Source organism: Vespa mandarinia, chromosome 4 (assembly GCF_050613455.1).
Source record: "Vespa mandarinia isolate Hongniang chromosome 4, ASM5061345v1, whole genome shotgun sequence".
Taxonomy (NCBI): Eukaryota; Metazoa; Arthropoda; class Insecta; order Hymenoptera; family Vespidae; genus Vespa; species Vespa mandarinia.
In genome coordinates this window covers 10,353,815-10,365,063 of record NC_140813.1, presented here as the reverse complement: position 1 = coordinate 10,365,063, position 11,249 = coordinate 10,353,815, and the positions used below count along the sequence as shown (strand labels likewise).

At 26.9% G+C, this 11,249-nt stretch overlaps 4 protein-coding genes across 12 annotated transcripts; 1 reads left to right on the top strand and 3 right to left on the bottom strand.

The window, feature by feature from the left end:
- Nucleotides 1-188: 188 nt before the first annotated feature.
- On the bottom strand, nucleotides 189-2,381 carry Syx16 (syntaxin 16). Its single transcript, XM_035869461.2, has 5 exons — nucleotides 2,170-2,381; nucleotides 1,876-2,094; nucleotides 1,565-1,772; nucleotides 1,180-1,436; nucleotides 189-817 (listed from the first exon to the last, which is right to left on the bottom strand). Exons 1-5 carry the CDS (start codon nucleotides 2,248-2,250, stop codon nucleotides 608-610), a joined length of 975 nt encoding a protein of 324 aa, XP_035725354.1. The 5' UTR covers nucleotides 2,251-2,381; the 3' UTR covers nucleotides 189-607.
- Nucleotides 2,382-3,153: 772 nt separating this feature from the next.
- bcn92 (LYR motif-containing protein bcn92) lies at nucleotides 3,154-3,994 on the bottom strand. Its single transcript, XM_035869270.2, has 2 exons — nucleotides 3,850-3,994; nucleotides 3,154-3,532 (listed from the first exon to the last, which is right to left on the bottom strand). Exons 1-2 carry the CDS (start codon nucleotides 3,930-3,932, stop codon nucleotides 3,322-3,324), a joined length of 294 nt encoding a protein of 97 aa, XP_035725163.1. The 5' UTR covers nucleotides 3,933-3,994; the 3' UTR covers nucleotides 3,154-3,321.
- An 817-nt stretch (nucleotides 3,995-4,811) lies between these two features.
- LOC118442953 (uncharacterized) lies at nucleotides 4,812-9,052 on the top strand. Of its 3 annotated transcripts, XM_035869243.2 has the most exons (9): nucleotides 4,812-5,018; nucleotides 5,132-5,251; nucleotides 5,360-5,477; nucleotides 5,577-5,838; nucleotides 5,962-6,081; nucleotides 6,213-6,303; nucleotides 6,507-6,670; nucleotides 6,752-6,884; nucleotides 6,969-7,105. In XM_035869243.2, the coding sequence occupies exons 1-9, from the start codon at nucleotides 4,860-4,862 to the stop codon at nucleotides 7,020-7,022; spliced, it is 1,221 nt and encodes a 406-aa protein (XP_035725136.1). In that variant the 5' UTR covers nucleotides 4,812-4,859; the 3' UTR covers nucleotides 7,023-7,105. The 3 variants fall into 3 exon arrangements, with proteins under 3 accessions (XP_035725136.1, XP_085512539.1, XP_035725137.2); XM_085656413.1 differs by lacking the exon at nucleotides 6,507-6,670; XM_035869244.2 differs by lacking the exons at nucleotides 6,507-6,670; nucleotides 6,752-6,884; nucleotides 6,969-7,105 and adding an exon at nucleotides 8,680-9,052.
- On the bottom strand, nucleotides 7,356-11,226 carry LOC118442952 (organic cation transporter protein). Of its 7 annotated transcripts, XM_035869235.2 has the most exons (10): nucleotides 11,082-11,226; nucleotides 10,813-10,855; nucleotides 10,174-10,389; nucleotides 9,729-9,900; nucleotides 9,420-9,659; nucleotides 8,990-9,248; nucleotides 8,472-8,640; nucleotides 8,084-8,388; nucleotides 7,711-7,994; nucleotides 7,356-7,619 (listed from the first exon to the last, which is right to left on the bottom strand). In XM_035869235.2, the coding sequence occupies exons 4-10, from the start codon at nucleotides 9,891-9,893 to the stop codon at nucleotides 7,356-7,358; spliced, it is 1,686 nt and encodes a 561-aa protein (XP_035725128.1). In that variant the 5' UTR covers nucleotides 9,894-9,900; nucleotides 10,174-10,389; nucleotides 10,813-10,855; nucleotides 11,082-11,226. The 7 variants fall into 7 exon arrangements, with proteins under 7 accessions (XP_035725128.1, XP_035725126.1, XP_035725127.1 ...); XM_035869233.2 differs by having other exon boundaries at nucleotides 10,813-11,226; XM_035869234.2 differs by lacking the exon at nucleotides 10,174-10,389.
- Nucleotides 11,227-11,249: the final 23 nt, after the last annotated feature.

The window sequence follows — 11,249 nt, the reverse complement described above, 5'->3', positions numbered from 1 at the left end:
AATGGGCGAATACAAGGTAATATTTCTTTAAACATCTTTGATAAGAATACTTGTATAACATATGCAATGTACATATAATATACATACAATAAATAAATATTTATTATATTTTTTAATTGTATACTTTATGGAATGACAGTAACATAGTAAAATTATTTAAATATTCAAGATGGAAATATAATTATATGTAGGACTGAATTAGTATAATTCCAAAACATTATTTCTAGTTCTGTTATACATATAAAATTTATGTCATTCTCATACATTTTTGACATTTATGTATTGAATGAAAATATATTGATATAATGTGGAATACATTAATATTTTTTTTAAAGGCCATTGTAAGCATTATCATCAATATTCACAGTTTGCATTATTTTTCTGTAATTCATTATTTTTTAATAACTGTTATATGTAAGTCTATAAATACTGTGTTAAAAAATATTCTTTCAATTCTATGGTGAATATTTCTTTTTATGAAAATGTATCGCTTTCACTATTTTTACATATTTCTTACATATAAGCAATTAAATTGGAAAACATATTAATAAATAACAATGACTTATTGAAGACTAATGAAGATCCATATGTTTGTGAACACTGTACTTTATGTCTTTAATAAGAGAAATAAGAAACAAAGTAAAATAATAGCAGCTGCTAAAATTACTATGCAATAAAGTTTTCTATTAGCTCTTTGATAGGAATCAGCTTTTTTTAATTGTTTGTAACCTTCAGATACTTGTACTTGTGTCTGTTCAATATTGTAATCAATCCGATCTAAAACAGTTCCTTGGTCTTGTACCATATTTGCCAGATCCTGTTTGTATAAGATTAAAATGAATTAATTTTTAAATTAAATTTGAGATATATATATCACAGAAATACAATCTTAAATAATATTTCGATTTACGTACTAGTATTTCATCTGTCTTATCTATTTGATAGTTATATTGATAAAAACTTATCATAAGACTTTAATTATAGTATATTCTACTTTTGAATCATATAAAATATATTATGAAAGACGAGATAAGCATACAAACTATATAAATTTTCATTAAGACTTTTTCCTTTCTTGCATCAAAAATACATGTTGGAAAGATAGTATACATTATAATAATATTGAAGAAAAAAAAAGGAGATTTGATATACGCGTACTCTCTTTATAATATCATTTACCTTAAATATATACTTTAGGTCTGCAATACTTTGGACTATACTTCCAATTTGTTGTTCTCTTTCTACAGCTACTTTTAACCTTTCTTCTGGATCTTCTAATTGTAAGAGAACAGATTCTTGCCGTTGTTCATCTTCTTCCCAGTAATTAGTTTTAGGATCATTAGATTCCATTAACCAAGAAGCAGATGCCACATTGTTTAAAAAAGATTGATCTTCGCTAAAAAATTGATTACTTCTTTCTTCCCTTGATTTAATCTCTGAAATAGTTATTTAAGTTATTAAATAATATTAAGTTATTTAAACATTGTCATATTAAATTATTACTATGACATTATAAACAATAATGTTTTTCTACATATTATACAAGTATAATGTTAAATCATACGTGTTAAATAATGATTTTGAGCTGATCTATAACGTATTCCCAAATCTTGCAAGGCAGAAGAAAGTGCTAATACTGCATTTACTGCAAGTTGTCGTTGAGCAGGTTTTGTTTCGTGTCTTGCAGCTGTTTTTATGGTTTGTACTTGACGATAACCATTGGCAAATGCACGTCCTATTTCACGAGATAGTTGTTCCATTTGCCTCTCTTCCTATAACAAATACTTTTTATAGTTCAATGCGTATTACAATCAAAGCAAATAAAAAACATCGGAAATCACTTAAATTTACTTATAATTAAAGACAGTTCCTTACCTGTGATGTATCATCTAAAGTTGGTCTAGTTAATTGTTTAGCATGCAATTCCATTAAACTATCTATTTTTATTCTTAATCTACTAAGAATATATTGTGTTTCTTCTAATGCATCTGCCCATACTGGAGGTGTTGAATCACTCAAATTTATATTTCTAAGTTCAACATTATCCGCAGGAATGGAATCTGAACTAACTAAAGCTGTCCTATCCGATAAATTCTGAAATAATATATTTGTTATTATTAACGAAACAATCAAATGTAATATTCTAAGATACAGGTTATATACGAATACCTGCTCGGCATAAATATGTTTGCTTTGGAGAGCATTATTTCTCATTAAAATAAAAGGTTCTGTTAAATTTCTCGTAGCCATAATTGTCAAATTTTCGAATTTTATCACTACTTTATATACAAGTTTTATTAATTCATTATATTTTTTATCAATCGAAGGAGAAAACTATTTCGTTGCGATCCAGCAGTCGACCGTCATCATGAAACAGCTGATTTTGGTGACGTATCGATATTATATATAAATTTGAAAATGAGATAATTCACTATAGTAATTGTTTATTTTATAATAATCGGAACTTTTGAAAACAAATTATTACTATATAATACATACATATATATATATATATATGCATATGTATATATTAATTACTATATATGTATATGTATATATTAATTACTATATATGTATATATATATGTATATGTATATATTAATTACTATATATGTATATATATATGTATATGTATATATTAATTACTATATATGTATATATATATGTATATGTATATATTAATTACTATATATGTATATATATATGTATATGTATATATTAATTACTATATATGTATATATATATGTATATGTATATATTAATTACTATATATGTATATATATATATACACACAATATTTATTTTATTATTAATTTTTTCTTTTATATTAAACATTTTAAAATTGTTAATATTTCTTTTATATGATATATTTAACATGTTCAATAATATTCCATATCTATATATTATATGCACAAAATATTAGGTAATAATTTTTTTGCTTTAATACATATCTAAAAATAGGATTCTACTTTATAAAAATTAATTCTAAGTATATTATCTATTAAATAATATTTATTGATTAAACATTTTATTTAGATATTATACATTGAGAAATTAATGTACTTGATGTATAAATGATATATAATAATATGTATCTACTACAGCTTGTGTATATGCTTGCGCAATTACATTTATAATGGCTTGTATATAATATATATATTAGTTTAAATGTTATATATTAGATATATATATATATATTTTTTTTTTTTTTAAATATGATGGTATTATAATCATTTGCAACATAAAATATTTATATAACATATACAACACAAAAAGTTTTTACAGCGTATACAAACTTAATGTACTTTTAAACGTATTATATTATACAAATTTACTATTAAGTTTATTTTTAGGTGCAGTCTTTGTTTCAATTATTAATGGTCTTGTACCATATAAGTGTCCTATTATTACTTGTCGTTTAATTATTTCTAATGCCTCTTGACCTTTTTGGAAACATTGCTCGATTTCTCTTTTATCTTGTAATGTTTTGTTTTGTTGGAATTCATATCTTACTTTACGAAGTGCATACATCCTATATAAAAAAAATATATAGGTTAAAACATTATTGACTTAATAGGAAAAATGATTAATTAGAAATAAATTTTTAGGATAATATGAATTTTAAATATATAAGATAATTTAATTAAACAAATGAGAAATTAATCGTATGTAGCTTTATACAAATACATCTAATGGTAAATTAATATAGTAGAATAAAAATTAAAGAAATTATTCATTAACATTTGTATTTTTATGAGGGGTTAACTAATAGTAAACATTGGTTTCTTATAATCAATATAAGAAAATGATATCCAAAACATTCATGCCATAGTAACAATAATTAATTACCTAAAGTTATATGCATTCCATTTTTTACTTTCTCGTATTAAATTTCGGTAAAGATTTAAAATTTTATTTCGAGGATTGGCCATCGTATACAACTTAGGCCAAAGCAAATGAAAGAGTACAAGATTCTTCGACGTTTCTTCCAAACGACTATTCTAACATTACCGACACATTTTGTATCTTATTGTTCCTTGAGACCAATAGATGGCATATCGTACGAAATTCAAAAGTTTCCATGTTCGTGTTGGCGCTACCAGTTAATTTAACGTTCATTTATTTGATAGCATTCGAGAAAATTTGATTATTGAATCAAATCGAATTTTATTCGAAATTTTCATGTGTAGATCAAAATGGATATTTTCGATATTTTGTAACGATTGATGAGTCCGTTAATTTAATGAATAATATAGGTAAAAGCTCTTTAGAATGGTTAAATGAATATATTTATTATGTTTGATATCGTCAAATTATTGGAACTAATAAATATTGAAAATAATTTAATATTTTTTGTTTTGAGATAGCTTGAAATGATTTTACGTAGCAACGAAGTTTGAAGTTTGTTGTCTACGTTGCATATGTCATAGTAAAGAATTCGAAATGAATTGGTCGCAATAATGTAATTCAAGAGACTATCGTATATAAGATTATATTGAAGAAAGTTTTCATGGGAAACAATACAGAAGTCTTTGTAACAATTTCTTATTGTTTCCAGTTTACATTTATTATTATGTATAATCATATGTATACCATTGATAGGTATACCATTTTTGCAAATGGAGAAAATAAACTTACTTATTTGCGATCGTGTATAAATATTAGATCAAATTTCCCTAGTAGTTTGCTATATTACGATATTATCTGGAATTAGCCATATGACGCCGAAAAGAAAAAAGGAAAGAAAATTGTTCTGAGAAAGTGGGATGGGAAAATAACGTATTCGTCTACGTCATCAGTGTGTAGTTCGTCCTCGTTCGGTTAAGATCGTTCTTCGTTTATACTTATAGTTAAACAAAATGGACTTATTAGTGATTCGTTATTATAATATTAATCGATTACTTTTATTGGTTATCGGTTCTTGGCCAATGATTAAGAAGTCGCCTATAAATTCATTTATACAAATGATACAAAGTTTTTTTATTTATATTATTCTTGCTTCATCTGTACTCGTTCAGGTAGAATGTCTTAATTTTCATATGATAAGAAATAATAAGAATTAATGACGTGTATTAAACATTTTAATGAATGACTATTTTCTTTGTTTTTTTTCTTTGTTTCTTTTTCTTAGATATTCAAACTCATCACTTCTGAGCCTACGCTCGATCTTTTCGTGAACGTTTCTTCTTATGCGTTTCTTTGTATGGTATACCTTGGGAAGTATGGTTTTTACATGTTTCACCTTGGAAACGTAAATTAATTTTCATAATCGCATGTATATTATCATTGAATGAGTTATCAGTGAATGAATTATCTTGAGAATTTTTGTTTTATTCTTTCGTGCTAATGTTTGATATAGATAAAGTGTCTTATCATACGAATTCAACGTAATTGGAATTTATTGATCGATGAGAAGGAACGCGAAATCATGGAAGAATATACGCAAAAGGGAAAAAAATTTACTTTCATCTGTTTGTGTATGAAATTCAAAGTTTTTATTTATGAATATAATGTAAAATGTTTTACGGATTTATTGATAATCTATTTTCTTTTTCTTTTTTTTTTTTTTTAATCAGTTTTATCCTGCTTTACGATTATTTTACTACTGATTTGGACAAGTTTTTTGTTTATTTCCGATATACTCGTACCATTAAATGGATCTCATCGACTGGAATGTCCATTTGTAGCGGAATATTTTATAGACCAGGAAGTTTATTATTATCCTATTTTATTGCATATGTATACGATATTTCTCGTTGGACTGACTGTTGTTATTGCGACTGAAGCATTTTATGTTATAATCGTGCAACATGCCTGCGGTCTTTTTCATATTGTTGGGTAAAAATCGAAGAGATTTGAATTTTTGAATTTTGTCTTTCTACATATTTTTATCATTACTCAATGATATATATTGTTATTAATTGTTTGTTTTCTTTTTTATTCTTTTTTCGTTTTTTTTAGATATCGTTTTGAGCAAGTATTTAAGGAGAGTACTTTAAATTCTATTTCATTATCGAGAAAAAGTCTTGAAATCAACTACTTGATCATTCGTGCTATTAATTCGCATCAAAACGCTATCAAGTATGTTTTCTTTTTTATGTTATTATATATTCATATAATTAAATATTTATTTGAATTAGAGTTTTTTGATATTAATTTTCTTTTCCTTTCAATAACAATTATTTATCAAGAAAATTTTCGAATTCTTAAAGGTTCGTCGATCATATGAATTCCTGTTTCTCAAACTCCTATTTCATGTTAATAATTTTGAGCGTCATATCTTTAATTATGAATTGCACTGACGTGAGTGTTTTACATTATATATAAATGTATATATATAAATATATATATATATATATAAATATATATATATAAATATATATATATATATATATATATATATATATATAAATATATATATATATATTTATATAAATATATATATATATAATTATTATTTTCATCGTTAATATCTATAAATGATTATGCTTTTATGTATATTGTAGATTTTACAAGCTATGAATTCGAATAAGAATTATAATCTTGTCAGTGCTTCTGCTCGTATACTTAATGCTTTTGTACGTATCATTAATATCATTTGTTATCTGTTTGGTGTATTTTATTGTGGACAGAAACTTATAGATTGTAGTATTAATATTTTAGAACAAGCGTAAGTTTAATGTTGAACCGTTTATTCGACCTAATGTAAAATTTTGCAAGCATTTAAGAATATTTTTATGTCTATATATAGATATACTATACCTTGGTATTTAGCATCTTCGAAGATAAAAGTTTCATTAATGATGGTCTTGCAAAGAAGCTTGAAGAAATCCACTTTGTTTCTTGGCAATTTATTTCCTATGTCATTCGAATTATTTGGAACGGTGAATAGAATTTGATAAGAGCTACGTATGTGAATATATCAATTTTATTAGATTCGATTGTATCTTATTAATTATTTTTTTCAGATCTTAAAATCGACATCTTGTTACATTACGACACTTCATGCATTACAATATTGATTAGAACAATTGTAATGTAGAGTATGTAAAAATTAAGTTGTCATATGTATGTGTGTATATAGATACATACATACATACATATATATTTATATATACATATACATGCGCACATATATGATCGAACGCACGTTTGCATTGATAAAATTTGATTGACTATTTCAATATTCAACTATATATTCACTACAATGTTGTTTAATTTTAATTTGTATTAGAAAGTAAAAATAATAGATTTCACAGCATTAATATTTTTGTGAATTTCCCAGATAATCGATATGAATACGTTGTATTGGTAATAATTAATATACTTCAATACAACTTTATTACATCGAATCGTTATCTATTACATACAAAACAATTTTTTATTTCAACGAGACCACGTTCTTTTGTGATTTCTTCGTCTACTGTGTCGGTCAATGATCTTCCACGTGTTTCCGGTAACATCATAGAGAGTAGACCGGATAGGAGAGCGCAAAAAGCACATAAAGTACTAGGTGCCCACCAAGCAATGACACCTAATAAATCAGCGACGTAGGGAGATGATATGCTACCTACATGAGACATTGCTGAGCTGCTACCAACCGCAGAATTTCTTGTAATCTGTATGAAAGAAATTATTACTAATAAGGATATTCTTTGCTTTGCTATGCTTGGAAATTCATTTCTTTTTTTAGTTTTTTTTTCTTTTTACCGTAGGAAACAACTCTGAAGTATATAGTATCATAATGCTGTAGACGGCAGATAATACGAATCTTCCTGTTAGAGCGACGATTATTATAGTTAGAGTTTTCGTAGCTGGTATTATAAGAATACTGAATAAAAGCAATGCCGTTAAACTGTACATTATAGCACAAGCTTGTCTTCGTCCCAAATAAATTAGAATGGGCGTTGGTATCAAGTAAGCTGGTATTTCGGTGATACCCATCACAAAAATGTAAAGGTAACGATCAGCTGAGAAATTGTCTACATTTAATGCTAAAAAAGAAAACATAATAACATATTCAACAAATCAAAAATTGGAATAATGTTTTGTACAGGTAAGGATTGTCGATGATTAATATTACCTAAGGCATAATAAGTGAGCGAGGCTGTAAGCCATGCGAAATTTGTGATCATTACTCTTTTTAACAATTCATAGTTAAAGAGAATAATAACCAGCCCTTTTATACTGTTCTTTAATTTATGCCCTTGAGTCGAGGAATTTGACACTTCCGTTTCTTCCAATTGAATTTGCAATATAGGCTTATGCGCAGTCGTTGTAGAGTTAGTGCTTGTTTTATAAACAGGTCCGTGATATTTCTCGATCACTTTCTGGGCTTCTTTTAAACGATTTTGTGATAAAAGCCAGCGCGGTGATTCTGGCATTAGCCTGACGATCAAAATTTACAAAAAAGTATCAAAATATAAAGGATATATCTTTGAAGTTATATCAATCACATTATGTATCATTACCATATAAAAAGAAGCATAATTAAAGCTGGCAATGTCGATGCCAATTGTTTGTATCGCCAATCATATAATCCGTATGCTATACTAGCCATAATTGCTGTTCCTACAGGATATCCAGCGTTATATGCTACACCCATCCATTGTCTATGCTTTTCACCGGCTATTTCGGTTACTGTATATAATGAAATTATTGAGATTTTATATTTTATAGATTGATATGTATTATGCCGAACGGAGAATAACGAACATTACAGAGCAATACAACGTATTCATAAATCAAGGTGAGTTAGTTGTAAATAGTTACATTATTAAACGTAATTGTATTTAAAGACTCAACAATAAAGATTAACACATAACAAATTTTCTCATAAGTTGGACGTATTTATACAGGAAATATTCTTATACTTGTTCGATAATATTAATTAATATATTAATTAATTAGCAATACAGGATAAACGTGATATTTACGTTATTCGTTATTCTTCCATTTCGTCGTTGATAAATAAAAATAAAAAACTTACGAAAAGTAAAGGAAGGATACAAAATGGCGGCGTGGCTCATCCCATTTATTAATCTAAGGATCATGAAGCACCAGAACCAAGGTACGATCGCACTGATCGGGCCAGATATAATCAGCATAATTATACCGATGATGTAAGAGAATCTGCGACCAAATTTGTCGGAAATAATACCGAACGATGCGCTTCCTAAGAGTTTTCCAAGAGAGAACATCATCTGGGTGTTGGATCTATCAGCCATTCTGTCGCACACGAGATCCCACTAGGATCATCGATTTATGGGATCGTGATTTATAAAGTGTATTTGTGGGATGTTTTTTTTTCTTTTTCCTTTTACTACTTTCAATTAATTAAATTTTACACGAGTAAGCAAAACTCAAATTATTATTATTGTTCATATTGTGTTAATGATCTAGAAAACATTGGAACTTACATCTTCCACGAAAGAAGTACCTTGTATGTTGTGTGCAAAACTTCGAACGTTGCATTCAGTTGTCTTTAATGTTTGATTTTTGTTCTTATATTTGAGAGCTTCTTCAAAACCTATTCTTGCAAAATATTCATAGTCATAATCGTATTGGGTGCAAGAACTGGCCGATGAAATATTTCTTATTTGTTCATCAGTCCAATTCGATGAAGTAAGAATTGGTATGGAGCACCAGTGATTAGGAATCTGAAATAATAATCAATTTTATTAAAATTGAATTAATTTTAACAGATATCAATTACGCAAGATACTTACTTCGGCTATGAAGATATATGCCATAGAATGCATTCCATTGAACAACGTTGGTATCGTTGTTAAAATGAAAATCAAGTAGAGAAAATTGGAACCTTCGCCGAGCTTCTCGAGTGCATTTAGAAGCGGCTCTTTTTGTTCGACTTGGTATGAATCTAATTTTGTCATATTTTATCTGTGAACAATGCGAAATTATTGAAATATTTGTTGAACAATTGTAATATTTTTGCGTTTGAATTCTTCTAAAAGATTACGGTATCATTATACAAAAATTGATAATTCGGCGATTAATTGAATGTTTCTGTTCAGTAAATTATTCGTACGTTTTTTCCTTAAATAGTATATCATAGAATGACCAATTGAGATTAAGACATCGTGGTATCTTTTCGATTCATTTTAATGTTTATTTAGTAAAAATCTCAAAGTTTGATAAAAGAAAACTTCTTACCGTTTATAGAATATCGTTCGATATTGATAACGAATAAATATTGAGTATAGTAACTGATTGGTTAAACACGCGTATGATAATAGAGTTCATTTTGTATGATCATTACTGAAGTGAATGTCACATTCAACAAGTTAATACTTTTATACGGGAAGTACGTAAAAGTTCATGGTTATTTTGAATTATCGACTAAATATAAACGTTGGAAGTAAGTATTATCTAAAAGTAAAATGAAGTATTAACATAAACAATTACCATTATAAAAAAAGATCTGTACACGTCAAATAACAGATGTAATGATAATATCAAAATAAAAAAATCTTTTTTCGCACTTCAGAACACGGATGCACGTTAATACAAAAAGTAATTTTTATTTAGTGTTATAATTAATGGAATTATAATAGTTCTTTTCAAATGCACTTTTTTTTTCTCTGCCAAACATGGGATTCACATGACCTAGATCTTCTTCATGTTCTCTCGCAGAATCGAAACTTTCACAAGATTTTCGTACGAAACGATTTATTTATGTTATATATGCATTTAAAAAAGAAATTGTAATGTTAATTATGTTCTTTTCATAAACCTTATGTTCTTTTATTTAATGAGCTTTGTTTCTCATATAAATTCATTTAATGTACATACTTTGATCGGTCGTTGTTAACGCGTCGACCCAGATTAGATGAAGCTGGAATGAACGGAAATAGAAATAGAAAAAGAACAAAACGAGAGACGACGTTGTTCTCGTTGTATTTTGAGACGATGCATGTTGTACACTATAAATTGTCACGTTTTTATCTTTATTTGTGGTCGTAACACATTTTATTTTATTCACACATGGCTTACGACTTTTAATATTTTTAAAATTGTTTTTCTTTCTTTTTTTTCTCCTTCTCTCTTTCTTTTTTACTTACAGAAATCTTCCGATCGTAGGTTATTCGAACACTAATGTCACGAAGAAGAAGCAATAAGACTAAAGGTCTCGTTGAAAGTGCATGACAAACTTTCAGTTTGTAGTCAATCGGCGATCTGATAACATTTTATAGCATTTAAGATAAGTGACTTCAGATAAAATACCTCTT